This window comes from Chrysoperla carnea, chromosome 2, assembly GCF_905475395.1.
Source record: "Chrysoperla carnea chromosome 2, inChrCarn1.1, whole genome shotgun sequence".
NCBI lineage: Eukaryota > Metazoa > Arthropoda > Insecta > Neuroptera > Chrysopidae > Chrysoperla > Chrysoperla carnea.
In genome coordinates this window covers 44,026,197-44,041,971 of record NC_058338.1, presented here as the reverse complement: position 1 = coordinate 44,041,971, position 15,775 = coordinate 44,026,197, and the positions used below count along the sequence as shown (strand labels likewise).

General features: G+C 27.4%; 2 protein-coding genes across 3 annotated transcripts; both read right to left on the bottom strand.

Annotated features, from left to right (window-relative positions):
- Window positions 1-5,025: 5,025 nt before the first annotated feature.
- On the bottom strand, window positions 5,026-11,377 carry LOC123293865 (V-type proton ATPase catalytic subunit A). Its single transcript, XM_044874823.1, has 8 exons — window positions 11,233-11,377; window positions 10,660-10,750; window positions 8,377-8,720; window positions 7,782-7,919; window positions 7,298-7,560; window positions 6,119-6,655; window positions 5,851-6,057; window positions 5,026-5,472 (listed from the first exon to the last, which is right to left on the bottom strand). Exons 2-8 carry the CDS (start codon window positions 10,733-10,735, stop codon window positions 5,190-5,192), a joined length of 1,848 nt encoding a protein of 615 aa, XP_044730758.1. The 5' UTR covers window positions 10,736-10,750; window positions 11,233-11,377; the 3' UTR covers window positions 5,026-5,189.
- A 2,180-nt stretch (window positions 11,378-13,557) lies between these two features.
- LOC123293866 (probable N-acetyltransferase san) lies at window positions 13,558-15,274 on the bottom strand. Of its 2 annotated transcripts, none has more exons than XM_044874824.1 (3): window positions 15,137-15,274; window positions 14,363-14,689; window positions 13,558-13,802 (listed from the first exon to the last, which is right to left on the bottom strand). In XM_044874824.1, the coding sequence occupies exons 1-3, from the start codon at window positions 15,142-15,144 to the stop codon at window positions 13,595-13,597; spliced, it is 543 nt and encodes a 180-aa protein (XP_044730759.1). In that variant the 5' UTR covers window positions 15,145-15,274; the 3' UTR covers window positions 13,558-13,594. The 2 variants fall into 2 exon arrangements, with proteins under 2 accessions (XP_044730759.1, XP_044730760.1); XM_044874825.1 differs by having other exon boundaries at window positions 14,363-14,686; window positions 15,137-15,272.
- Between the last annotated feature and the right edge of the window lie 501 nt (window positions 15,275-15,775).

Below are 15,775 nucleotides of genomic sequence, written 5' to 3'. Positions count from 1 at the left end.
ACCTTTTTACATCCACACATTAAAAAGTCAAAGTGTGCAAATTCATTGACAATTAAATATCAAAGGTGCACATTTGATTTCAAATTTGATATTCAATAACTTATATTTTTCTAATAAAATATCTAAACCCTTTTAGTCATTCATCTAATTATTTTGGCTCTCTCAAATTTTACTCTATATTAACTTTCTTAACTTCATAAAAGAGTAGACGGGAGGCTTTCAACTCAATTGATTTTATTAATCTACGTTTTAACACTACTTGTTATACACCTGTTGTCGTTAAATAAATTAAAACCCAATCTTTTAGCAATGGAGAGGGTAGAGGTGTAGTTATTATCAGGCTTCTCTCCCTTGAATGAGATCCACAGAGAATGATCCACAAAGAATCAATAATTGAATAATAAAGGAAAAACGATCAAAGATTTTTTTTTAAATTTAAGGTCGCTTTTAACGTTGAAATATGATTTACTAGCCGAAATAAATGGCATAGATACTGCTATATGCTTGTAGAAAAAATAGTGCTTTTATAGAAAAGATCGGGGTAAGATTGAACTAATTGAATGCTGAAGACATGGACATGTGATAGTGTCCATGGCTGAATAAATCCGGTCATACAAAGAATTTTTTATATAGATAGTTTACATCACTGTACTTCGTGTTGCCTAAACAATCTGAGAAAAGTATATAATACTGAACAAAATGTAATTCAAAAATCCATAGATATAAAACAAAAAATCAAACTCCACAACCTTTTTAACTAATAAAGCGTATTTTAAGAGGTAAAGGTTGTAGAAATAAAGATTGTGTTTTTTCCTCGGTGTAGAACTTTGTGTGAGCAGAGAATGGAGACCATAAAATAATATAATGACAGAGACCTATACGTTCCATTCTCTATTTTATGAATTGAAACACATATTTAAAAACTGAAACGTTTTTTTTTACATATATGTAAGTCGTTAATGAAATCTCTTAAATATTTAATCTCTATTCAATGCTTAATTTTTTATCGTATTTCAAGCATATTTGAAGAAAATATTTCTTAGAATAATTAGAAAATATTTTAAACCATAGCAAAATATAATGACAGAGACTTATACGTTCTATTCTCTATTTTATATATTAAAACAAATATAGGCAACTTTAAGAACTTAAACGTTTTTATTTTTGCATATATGTACGTCGTTAATAAATTTTTTTTTAAATATTTAAACTCAATTCAATGCTTAATTTTTTATCGTATTTCAAGCATATTTGAAGAAAATATTTCTTAGAATATTTAGAAAATATTTTCCTCTTTGTAGAACTTTGTGTGAGCAGAGAATGGAGACCATAGCAAAATATAATGACAGAGACTTATACGTTCTATTCTCTATTTTATATATTAAAACAAATATAGGCAACTTTAAGAACTTAAACGTTTTTATTTTTGCATATATGTACGTCGTTAATAAAATTTTTTTTAAATATTTAAACTCAATTCAATGCTTAATTTTTTATCGTATTTCAAGCATATTTGAAGAAAATATTTCTTAGAATATTTAGAAAATATTTTCCTCTTTGTAGAACTTTGTGTGAGCAGAGAATGGAGACCATAGCAAAATATAATGACAGAGACTTATACGTTCTATTCTCTATTTTATATATTAAAACAAATATAGGCAACTTTAAGAACTTAAACGTTTTTATCTTTGCATATATGTACGTCGTTAATAAATTTTTTTTTAAATATTTAAACTCAATTCAATGCTTAATTATTTATCGTATTTCAGGCATATTTGAACAAAATATTTCTTAGGACCAAAAAATTCCAACTTTCAAATTAACAAAATAACCAAAATTTGTCTTGTATTAGGTTTTCTTTGACAAAAAATCAATATTAAATTCAAATTATTTATTTAAAACAATCAACAATACAATACATCAATTTAAAACTCCCGATAAAGAAGGGAATGATTCTTTGCATCTTTTATCAAATGGAAGAATCGAAGTGAATTAATTCCACAAAATAGTATTATTTAAAATTTCGTTGATTTTTTTATTATTACGGGTTTATCGGTAGTTTTATTTTTGAAAAACATGTTTTAAGATATTTGTCGGACACTTAAATGCACTGTCAAAGGGCTCAACTAAAAAAATAAATGTACTCAAATTTTCATTCACAATAATCTTGAAATTGCAACATTAATCTGTTAAATAAAAATAATATTGTGCTTTGATATACAACCCGAATATTGATCAAGAGGTACCATTTTAAATCCGGCCGCATCCGAAGACCGGCTAAAGCCGAAATGTTATTATTTGTTACAAACTTTCAAGGTAATTTTTTATCCCTAGATCAACTTTTAGTGATGATTTAAATTACCTTTAATACATTCAATATTAAATCATTTATGTTAGTCGTAGGTTTTAGCCAATCGACCGAAGGTTATGGTGATAGCCGATTAATTGGCTTCGGCCAGTAATGGACTTTCGTTCGGACACTACTCTTTATCAATGTCTTATTTTGTACTCTAGAATTAATCATATTTCGTCAATGACATTACATTAGTAGATCCCATGACTTATGTAATAATGTCATAGTTAATAACGTATAACGTACATAAACACCGTAGAACGATCAAAACGCCTTTTTGATCGAACTATGTACAGGTTTATTCTGGACGCTGAAACGACTTCATCTACTTTTACATTCCTGTTGTTTTAACCGTATATGTCTTACAAGTATGAAATCTATTATTTTTGGGACTTTTAAAATTATAATTGTCAAATTAACTACTAGCTCTCGCGATTAGTTTGAAAATCTCATTTCCGTATTGTTTATTCCCAAAGGTTAATCGAATATTTCAAAATACCAACATCGATTAGATGAGTTTTCTTTAAGTAGACAGGAAAAACCTTTAAGGTTTAAATTTTAAATCCATTAAAAACAATATTGGTTGGTTCTATAGATAATTCGAGTATCGATTATTATAAAAGCACTTAAATTTTTGTTAAATCTTCATAATCTGTAATAATGGAGTTTCTAAAACTAATTATAAAAACATGTATCGTTAACAAGAAAACAAATTTCTTAGGATCAAAGCAATCATGTCTCTTATAATATATCAGCTTTATTAAATTACTGGTTCCAATAAAAAAGAAGGGTCATAGCTACTTAGATTCCCCAAGATCGAATCTTCAAAAGCGTAAAATCTTCTATTCAAGTCAAGATTTAGGTACCGGATGCAACAAGCTGGTTCAAGAATAAAAATTGAATCCTGCTGTTCCTTTTAGGTGACGTAGGCAATTAGACGCTAGGGCGCATAAAGAATCACTTTATTAATAGAAATGGTGTTACGGAATCACGATGATAACTGATATCTATAATGGCAAATATAAAAATTAGCGATAATTTTTATAACAATGGTTGTGATGGCTGGTAGGAATTGTTTTAATAATCAAAAGAATGTCACCTAAAAGGAAAAACGGGAATGATATGATTAGTGAATATAAAACTGTTTTTCTTTTTTTAAATATATTTTTATCTATATTTTATTCCTATTTATTTATATTTTCTGGAATGGTAGGTATAATTATAACATTATATAATACAATAATTATTATTTTTCAATATAATTATAAATTTTTTAAACACAACGAAGAAAAATAATCCATCACCCAATAACAGATTTTTTTAAATATATTTTTTTGTTTTTTTTTTTTGTGATTTTAAATTTATACATTAATATATTACACAAGAGAACTTTTTATTTATTGTTTCTACAATTTTTAACTATCTACATGCGATCATAAAATTTATATTAAGATGAATTTAAACTACAACTGAGAGCCGTAAAAAGTGGGAGAAATGCATTTCGACTTTTCTTTCATATTATAAATTTGAGTATTTTTAAAATTTAACAATTTTTCAAATAAAAGATCATCTCACTTTTAACTACTCCTCAGCTTATCTTTCAATAATATTTGCAGAAAAATTTGTTTTTGGGGGGTGACAACAAAAAACATGATAAAAATACCAAAAGTATTAAGATAAAATAAACATTTTAAACAATTAAAAACTATTAAAATTGAAAAATGTTTCAATTAAAATTAAATGCAGAAACAAATAATTCAAAACAAAATAAGACAAATATTTCTGCGAAAAATTATTTGAAGAAAACACTCATTTTTATTGTCCGCGAAATACTTTTTATTAAACAAATGATTGATTATGACAAGCAAAGAATGTATATTATCAGATGCATCGCATACAATTTATCATCTTATTAACTTAATTTTTGGACCTTTATTTGCGGCAAGAAACTTTTCGGTTTTATTATACGTGTACGCTAACTAGTAGCAAAAATTCTGGCTTCGTGAGATGATAATATACGCGATAATATCTGAAAGGGAAATCATCCTGTGATAGATGTTGATTGCACTTTTCTTCTGCTATCGGTTTCTTTGAGAATTTATATATATACGCATGCGCACTACTATATACTAATATGATATAATGAAAAGAAAATTAGGGGTGTGCTATTTTACAAATTATAAAATTTTTGTGAAAAAAACACAAAAATAAAATGGAGATTATTAAATTTTTTTTGTACTAACAATTGAAAACTATTTACAATAAATTATATTACATTATAGCGAAAAATCATTAATTTTGTTGTGCACGTTTGTTATAAATTTCGATCACGTGATTTTTATTTAGTTAAACTATGTACAAGATCCGATTTTTAAAAACAGCATTTAAAAAGCATATCCTTTAGTGAAAGTTAAGACAACAACGGTAGTTTAAACAATATGGCGGTAATCAAAACTATCACTAGGGAAGAACATAGCAATGAAATTTTAGCAGCCATCTAACGAATGAATAACAAAATAACAACCCCTAAAGTATCTAAAAAATAAATTTTGAAAACACGTGATCTGACTAATTTTTCATCAAACAGGCGGTTTAGTACGGGTGAAAAATTATCAAAGAATATTAATTTCTTTCATAATTTATGAAATAAATCAAACCAAAAAGAATAAAAATAAAATTAATACTGATTTATTCGCTGTTTGATTTTCTCTGATGATGAAAAAGATAAAATTTGATCAGTGATAATAATTATGATAATGAGTAAGTCAATATAAGTAGTAGTACATTTGTGTTTGTGTTATTTTTAGCTTTTTCTGCTACCACGATTTTAAATAATTTAATCTTCCAAGTTTCTAAAACCTTGTTGAATATCTTCGTACAATTGATCATATTCAGCTTTAATTTTAGCTTCACCATCTTTTACTGGATCTTTGAATTTCATACTACTTAATTGATATAACAATTGGCTCATGGAGTCTCGAATTATATTCCAGGTGATCTTATGTTCAGATTGGGCAGTTGATTCAACTGAATGTCGGGCCATATCGTAAAATGCAATCATATTTTTAAGCATACCAACAGTTTTGTAGAATGGACAGAATCGATCGTATGACGAATAACTAGAATTTAAAAAAAAAAAAAACTTTAGTATTGCATTTAACATAATGTACCACTTAGGTTTTTTTCGAAATACATAGTGATATAATAAAATGTATGCTAATGAAATTGTAGAGAGCATACAGAATATGCGGTGTTAATTAAAAAAAAGTATAAACCACGGATTTTAAATAAGTAATAAAAATATTTCTTAACGGTGATATATTTTCCATAATCGTTTACAATTGATATCCATACATTAACCACGGCAGTATGTTTAATGTTTGTATATCAATTATGAACGCTTACAGTGGGTTCGGTTCGCAAACACGGGAAATATGTCACACAATATTCTCATTTGAAACTGATCAATACAGAAACGAAAATAGAGAAATTATTACCTGTTTTGTTGTAAGAAATCTTCTTTAATCAATTTTGCAACCTCAAGGGTTATTTTATCAGTTTCAGCTAAACTACCTTTACCGACCAACTGTACAATTTCGGATAAATCTTCTTCTTCTTGTAAAATTTCTTTGGCTTTTGTACGAAGTGGGATAAAATCTTGGAAATTTTTGTCATAAAAGTCATCCAATGCACGTAAATATTTCCTGAGGAAAAAAGCATTTCATTAAACAGTTTAAATAATTCTGTAAATTTAATCAAACTTACGAGTAAGAAATAAGCCAGTTTACAGATGGGAAATGTTTACGTTGTGCCAATTTTTTATCCAAACCCCAAAATACTTGTACAATACCCAATGTAGCTGATGTAACGGGATCTGAGAAATCACCACCAGGTGGTGATACAGCACCAACAATTGATACTGAACCTTCACGTTCTGGATTACCCAAACATTTAACACGCCCAGCACGTTCATAAAATGAAGCTAAACGTGCACCTAAGTAAGCTGGATAACCAGAATCGGCAGGCATTTCAGCTAAACGTCCAGAAATTTCTCTCAAGGCTTCAGCCCAACGTGATGTTGAATCAGCCATCATAGATACATTGTAACCCATATCTCTGAAGTATTCAGATAATGTGATACCAGTATAAATAGAAGCTTCACGAGCAGCGACAGGCATGTTAGAGGTATTTGCTACTAAAGCTGTACGTTTCATAATACTTTCTGTTACACCATCAATTTCAACTGTCAATTCCGGGAAATCACGTAATACTTCAGACATTTCATTACCACGTTCACCGCAACTGTAAAAAAATTTTTTTATTTATTTTCAAATAGCTCATTTTATTGTTAAAAATATGCGATTGAGAAACCTTTCACAGATGTGGTTTTTCCCAGTGACCAGTGACAGTGACAGTGAAAAAATACCTTTTTACACTTTGCATATAAGAAATATATACTAAGTTTAGTCTAAAATTTTTAATGCTTAGAAATATTAAGAAACAGTATTTTAATACAGGTGTGTATGTCATCACCGATTTAGATCATTTATGCCCGCTCCTAAAAATTTTCATTTACAAGTTTTATGAATATAAAGAATCTTTTTTCGAATCTAATTGAATGGTGCAAATTTTTTCAAAATCTATTGTATAGGGTATCGCTAGATAGGTTTTTAAAAATAAAATAAAAAAAATTATCTATCGCTGGATAGGTATTTAAAATGGAACAAAAGCCTACAAGTCATTCTCTTTAATGCCAATCTCTTTTACACCAATTCAACTTTGCGGTTAAAAGATGGAAACATGCAGTTTAAGTATTCGTTTTCTATCAAATCAGAATAGATTGACCTTTGAATTTCAGGTCACAAGTTATAAAAACTTCCAAGTTAGTTAGTCACTTAGCCCAGTAGATAATCTATTTATGTTGATGACTTTTCAGTAACTTACCCAACGTAAATAATAACATCTGAGTTGGAGTATTTTGATAACGCTTGAGAAATTACAGTTTTACCACAACCGAAAGCCCCGGGTATAGCAGTTGTACCACCTTGAACACATGGAAACAATGAATCAAGAATACGTTGTCCAGTTAATAGTGGATGATTTGCTTGTAATTTTTCAGTAACAGGTCGTGGTTGCCGTACTGGCCATACTTGTAACATGGTATGTGATGTTTTTTCATTATCGAATTCTGTCTCCAAAACTACATCCTACAAGATTAATAAACATTTATGAATCATAATACAAAGATTTTAAAATTATCAATTATCAAGTTAATGACGATACTGCTACATGTATTAAATTTCAAAATCGCCCATTTTTTAGATAGGTTCTATTATCATTTTTTTTAATATAATATGGAACAGTAAGACTTGATCGATAAAAATGGCAACTTTGAAATTTTACATACAATTTTCGAAAATAAAATTACCGTAATATTATAGCTTCCGGGTGGAGCAATATATGTAACAGTTCCCTTTGCACGTGGATTCAATGTTAATTTTTGTTTAATCAAAGTATTTTCGTAGCAAATACCAAAAATATCACCTCCAGTAATATGAGATCCAATCTGAAAAAAAAAAAATTAAAAACGGTTTAAAATTATCTATTGTTCTAATTGATAAACGTTTTATAACAAAACATGAATATTGGAAGAGCCTCAATGTGCTGAATCTCAATTTGATATATAATCTGATAGCTGCTCTATTAGGTCAGGTTTGCAAGAAATTTTATTATTAGTTTTTTCATTACATTTGAAAGCCTCTATATAACTTTTTAAGTTTTTATAAACGTCGTATGATTTCCAAATGGATAAATTTAGTGTGAATTTCAAAGAGAGTATTATTGTAAATTTCCGCAAAGCACTTTGTGGGAAAATATTATCGAAGATGTAACATAATTTCAATTATATCCAAAAAGATTTTCACTTTTTTAGGATAAAGTATTTCAGAAACCTTTCGTGATAAAGAAACTTGGAAGTCGTGTTTCGATTCAGCTCTTTAGAAATTATAAGAATGGTATTTTACCTTAATATTTGAATCAGGTGAATATTCCCATGCAGATTTCTTATTTAATGCAGGAATATTTACACCCTTCGGTATATAAATACTTTGACTCATTTCGCAAATTTCTTTTAACGGACGTTGGATACCATCAAAAATACTACCCATAATACCAGGTCCAAGTTCAACAGACAATGGTTTACCCGTACGTAACACGGGATCGCCAACAGTTACACCTGATGTCTCTTCATATACTTGAATAGTAGCTAAATCACCCTCTAAACGAATAATTTCACCCACTAATTCATAGTATCCTACACGTACTAACTCGTACATAGCAGCCCCGGACATTTTTTCTGCGGTTACGACTAGACAAAAAATAAAACACAAATTAGGTTAAATATATTTTCTATAAATAATAATATATTTAATAATAAACTTTTAAATCTCCAAATAAAATTATTAAATAATAAAAGTTAAAAACGAAAATCCGACTATGCAAATAAGGAGTTAATCCTGTATCCCAATTCTATTGGAAATATCTCGAATTAAAAATGGTTTTAGTTGAAAAACCAAAAAAAAATTAAGCAAAATTTATGGAAATGATATTTCAATTTGCTTACTTTCGCCTTTTGCTAGTAATTTCTTAGCTTTATCAAACAGGATGTTCCAATAATAATGTACATGAGAAAAATGGTGGATATAGGATGGAATTCTAAGACGGTTAATTTTAAGTATTTCTCGATTAAATATTGGAAAACCTCAAATTTTTACAATAAGTAGGAAATAAAATTTACCAATTTACTATCAGAACATTTAATACTAACCGAGAATTTAGGTTTAACATTCTAAATACTTGATTTTTTACTGAAAAAATTATTTCCAGAAGTTTAAACGTAAACTCTGTAAATATTAAACTAAGCGAAAAAATAATCTGAAAATATATTGTAATAAATTTCATTTTCTACGACTTTGTTTAATATGAAAATTTCAGTTTGTCTAATATTAATAGAGAAATTCCTAAAAGCGAAAACGATATTAACCAAGCTTCAAGTCGTTGCATCGGATAAAAAAACACTAAGAGAATTTCTCGTCTAATAATTCCATTCTCATCCTCTATCCATAATTTGTCTGCTGTTCACTATTTATGAGACTATATATATTACAAGCAATTTTTTTTTCTGAAAAATCTAACACAAATTACGAGGGTTTCTGAACAAAATACAACGGTACTTCATAATGTAAGAATAGATTAAGTGGTTTAAATATTAGGAATAATACTAGGCAATAGTGAAGTAACATAACATAAATAATAAGTTTAGATTAGTAGTGCGTAATTGCTTAGAAAACAAATACTAAAATATGATGATTGCACACGAATAAATTCTGAATTAGTTCAAACACAGAAAACCGAAATTTTTATTTTGAAATATTCGTATTAAAGAAGGGCAATTAGTCAATGATCTCCGTGCTGTATTGATTGAACTAGCTGTTATTCTTTAATCCAATCCAACGAAAAATCATAATTTATCGTGTAATGTTTCTATATCGAGTATATGTGTATATGCTCGATTCGTTAAATCTACTTGTTACCACATGCTACTTGATACCAAAACTTAATACTTTTTTGGTAACAGTGGAGATTTTAATGTTCATAAACAATGGTCAATTTTATATGGATTGTGTTGATTTTCAATTCTCTTCTGTGTTAAGTTTAGAATGATATTTTTTACGAAATGAATGTGATTCGTGCAATCCAAATATCACATTTTTTTCTGTTATCGAAAATCAGAAATTTTTCTTTAAAAATCAAACAAGTTTGTATATCGAAAATCAAGTTTTCCTTCGAAAAATTTATTTTGAATATTCGAAATTAATTGAAATGTCTATATTATTGAAAAATTGTATTCTTACTTTTTATTTTGTTTCAAAATCAAAATAAAATGGTTACAAAAAAACACTTTAACCTTGCGCTAACTCAACACCTATTAACGAAAATCAACTCATTGCGTTATATTTAGTTGGTCTGGGTCGAATTATCATGGGTGGGGCTGGTTTTTTACCCTTTTTTTGGAAGTCAAATTTAAAATTTTACTAGTTAGTTTACAATCTGACGGAAATTACGATATTACGGGGATACAAATGTTAACTATTCTATTCTGCCGTATTTCCAAACGTATCACAAATACATAACACACAAAAATTAAGAAAGTATTACTTCTAAGACGTATGAATGATAGGTTTTTTTCTTATACCATTATATTCTAATATACAAAAGTTATTTTAAAAAAAAACTAATTTCCTTACCAGGTCCCGATACACCGAAGACGTAACCATATTTGGACTCCCTTTCTTCATTTCCTAATTTCGGTAAATTAGACATTTTGAGTAACTTTTTCTGAAATTAAAAAATTATAATTAGCCTCGATTATTGAATTTTCTTAAGTGAGGTCATATGAAAATATCACAAGACCAATAACAAATATTGCTAAATAAATATTCAAAATTGATCCAATTCTTTAATTATGAAATTTTCATGTTAATAATTTAAAATATTATAATTTTAGTTTATAAGAAATAAAGCCATTGTATATACCCTTTGCCAAAATATATATTAGTTGATGAAAATTTAAGATAACTAATATTTAATTCATAGAATAACACTTCAGAGAAATATATAAATATTTAGATCAATTTTCGAAATAGAATAAACATAAATGCGGTTAAACTTATGATTTATTCGACATTATATAGAAAAAATCAATTTATCCTAAAAATGGTCTCCAATAACATGAAATGAACTATAATCAATATATACATATATATTGCAAGCTTAAAAAATAAAAAATATAACATTTAATAAAATAATGGAACACTTACCTGTTTTTAAGAAATATAATATCAAATAAAACTTTTACTTCATCCAAAACTATGTCAAAATTTGTTATACAGAAACCTCGCCCTGTTAAATTGTGGACAAGTGATTAAAACTCAAGGAACACTTTAACAGCAATCACAAGACAGATAGTCAGCTGACACAGTGGAATCATTTCAATTATTAAATAAAATTATTCATGGAACAAAATTCAAATTTTGGTTGAAAAATATTTATTTAAAAAAAAATACATTTTATTTATATGTTAATTAATCCAAAAAATGCATAATTTTATATTTATTATTCAATTTATTAGTTACTTCAACCGGAAGTAACGACATGGTATTAGAATTTATATTTAAAAATTCGCGGTTTTCTTTTAAATAATTACGAACTAAGGATTTGGATTAGATTTATTATGTATGATTCAATAAGAATATATTTAATTAATATATTGAATATATAAGCGGAATATATAGAATATATTCCGCTTACGATCCGTACTTTAATTTAAGTACTGTTTTAAAACGCTAACAGATACTGCATAACTACTTAACAATTTTGGTTCGAAAAATTTGGGCATAGCGATGATTAAATTAATTTATTTTATGGGAACAAATATTTAGTAGGTTTTTTCATATACCTATAATTAAATAAAAATAAGTTTCATGTATTTGGTACATATTTTTATCGTTTTTAAAATAATATTTAGATGTATGAGATAGAAAGAGTTTATTTATTGGTTTACTTCTATTTTGTCCCAACAATACCTAAATTCATCACTTATTTTGTTTAATCCATTTGAAAGAGAAGTTTGAAAATTTTATCTGCTACATAAATCTTTATATTTTACTTAAATAATTTAATAATAAATAGGCTATAAACAGGTGGAGTGGAGGGCATTAGATACTGCCAAAACTTCAATTCATAGTTCGATTTAACCAGCCTCTCAGTAATTAAATAGCGAATTTTTTAAATTGCAAATAAAACAATGATTAGTTTAATTAATAATTTTTAGCATAATGAGTTAGCAATTGGTCAGTTTACTAAAAACGCTAAAGTTAGTTTTAATGCGCTCAACTTGTATAGAAATATTGTCCTATAAATTTAGTCAATTCATTTTATTCAAAAGGCTATTTATTGTGGAGCATTTTCGTTTTAAACAAATGTCGTACGTGGAAACAATCTCAATGAGATTTCCAAAGAACTATTATTATGGACGTAAGTCTCCATAAAGCTTTCAACGTTATTACGCTGTAACTTTGGAAATAAGACCCCCTTATAATATCTAATAGTAGAAATAAGTAGACTTCATTTGTCCATCCTTTGTAATTTATACAAAATATAAAAAATGTCTATTTCCTTTTGGTTTCGGATTAACAGGTGGTAAATTAAATTATTTTATCACCGTAATTGAATTTTTTTTTTTTTAAATATTTAATTTTTTCATTTCTATTAGTTTTGCAAGTGTCGCTGTACTTTTGCTTAATGTGTTGAACACTTTATTTACTGTTTTGTGAAAAATTATTTATCATGTTTATGAATAAATATAGCTACTGCGTCACAAATGTGAACTATATCTCAACTCGAAGTCAAAAAAAATCCATTATATTAGTACATTAACCTAGTCTAGTGAGACAATTTTCACTCAGGATCATTTCAAGAAATTACGGCGTGGAAATTCGTTCTTGTTGATATAATAACCATTTATAATCAAAAATAGAACAAAAAATCAATTGTAATTTTTATATACTTGAGTAATTTCGCTTATTTAAGTTTTAAATATATCCTTCAGTGAAGTTTTAAGTTTTACCCCTTGTATCTTGAAACTAGGTTTCACGAAATTTTTCAACATTTGAAAAGCTGTTCAAAATGGTAGAAACTGCAACTTATCAAAAGTTTAGTCATTTTTAATCGATTTTATCTGATATTTTTTTAAATTTAGAAAAAATAGAACAAGGTACTAACTCTAATATTAGAGTTAACTCTAATTGTAGACAATAGATTGGAAATTTCGACTATGATTTCGCCATATACAGATATCATCTACAAGCGGTTTGAATACCTCAAAAATTAACTCACTTTTAAGTCAAAAATTCAAAGTAATAGACATTATATTTTAAGTTTCTACTTCATATACGCCAAATATTTTCGAAGAATATTATCTTCTTTGCTAATAAAAATTTAGAATGTGCTAAAAGATCTCTACTAGTTTTAATTAAAATTACATTTTAAGATGATCACGAATATCTTTTTTTATTGAAATGACAATCATTTTTGAAAACAATGTAACGAAATTTTAAAATAACCAAAAAAAAAAAGAGATGAAACATATTTTAGAGCATTTAATTACGAATTACAATAAGTTTACGTAGGGTGAGATAAACCGTTAACATGTGGTTCACTAGACTTTTTACTATTATTCGAACTTTCTTCACGCTTTCTCAATGTTTTTTGTAAGACATGCGCATCAGCTGGTTCTATTCGCTTGTAATAATGTTCTTTTGTTTCCACAATTTCAAATCCAAATTTCTTATAAAATTCAATAGCGCCTTGATTATTTACTTGGACATGCCTAAAAAATAACGCAAAAATGTAGGCATATACTTGATTCCATAAAAATCACAACAGTTAAAACATTCTAAGCGTACTCATCATATGTTATGTTATAATAGTAACACTTAGAATGTTTTAATTCGAGCGTTTTTAATGACATAGAGTATACATTGAAACGTCTAAAAATTAAATAAAGGAATATTTGGCTAAAAATTGTATATCAAGTTTTATAAGTCTATTCTACAATTTAAATAGTCGTTTGTTGTTTGTTGTAAAAAATAAGTCATATTTGACATTTATTGTAGATAAACTAATATATATGGTATATAGGGATTGAGAACAGAGAGTAATAAAAAATACAAAAAATAATTAAATTCGGATTCTTGCCCGTCAAATATACTGAATCCCCTTGATCAAAATGATTTGGATTCAATTAATAAATTTATTAATTTTGTAATTGTTTTGTTTACCACTTGCCATCACTTTGTTTCACATTTACCTCGCCAGGTGATGTCAAAGTCATCTTTCTCAATCCCTATATGTCATGTCAGTTTTCGAGTCTAATAATACTAAACTTACAAAAATATGGTATCAAAATTTCCATCATTTTGAACATATTTCAAAACATGTTGTACCATTAATGAACCAATACCTAATCGTCGATATGGGTACAAGCATCCAAGTGTCATAATATACAATTTTCTGGAGCCATCTGAATTATCTACGCGACAACATACAGCGCCCACGACGATATCATTATAATATGCTAATTTTGCCAATTCGCCAGCTTCTAATACATCTTTATAAAATTTATCGTTGTAACTAACTGGAAATACTACAGTATTGAGACGTTTTAATTGTTTTATGTTATGCGGTGTTACATCACCTAATTCTATTTTCGAACTTCTGAAAAAAAGTGATACATTAATTTCTATTTAAAATAAAAACGCTTCAGACTTAAAAAAGGAAATGATGTATACTTGATTGTTCATGAAAGTTAACAGATTTTCACTTCAAAGTCTTCGATAAGCTAATATTTAACAAATTGCAAAAATTACCGTAATTTGCTTCGAATTGCACATATTTTTTATTTAATTAACCTCATTTAAATGTTAAATACATAGTGTTAATTATTCGATTTCTACATTTCTTACCAGAATATTATTCAATATAATAACGATATTAATTAAAAATTCTGGATTATAAAGAAAAGATTATTTCAATAGAAGAAAACACAAATTTGAATGAAAATGTATAACCTCACAAATCAAGTATCGTTTTTGTTGGTTAATGTTGTTGGAATAACCAAAAAAATTATTGCTTAAATTCATTTATTAAAATTTATAAACCTACCGTGTCATTTTTAAAATAATTTATGTGAAATGAAAAAGTAAAATGAATAAGTTAGTAATTTTAGAAGTATATAACAGAATAAAGATAGAAATATTTCTCAATTTGATGTTGAAATCATAGATGTGTCTGATATTTGATGGTGGTTTTATGATCATAGATTATAATGACAAAAGCAACGTGCTACGTGTGCGTAAAACATTCATTTTAAAAGTACCATTTATCGTAAGTCGTAATTAAAAAGCGATTACAAAAAAATTACATTTAATTTATATGATTTGGTTAATGCAATATTAAATTTTGAAAAATAACATTGGTTGCGGCCAACATGCATTGCGTGATCCGAGAAACTAAAGGTGTATTTTCATGCTGACGCTTGACGCTGAGTTTGAGCGTCAAAGTAGGTCACGTAGTCAGCTTAACCCGTACCATGTGGAAATTACTTAGCAGCGTCATATCGTAAAGAGCTACATAGTTTAGCTTTATATTCTAAGGATTTCTTGACAATAATTCTTTGGTGTATCACAAAGTAATCACTTTTTAAAATGAAAAGGTCTTTTGAACTAGCTAAAAGTATTTAATTTTCATACTGTCAATGCTAAAGGCAGTAATGCAGTATCGAGGTCATAGTTAACTACTTTA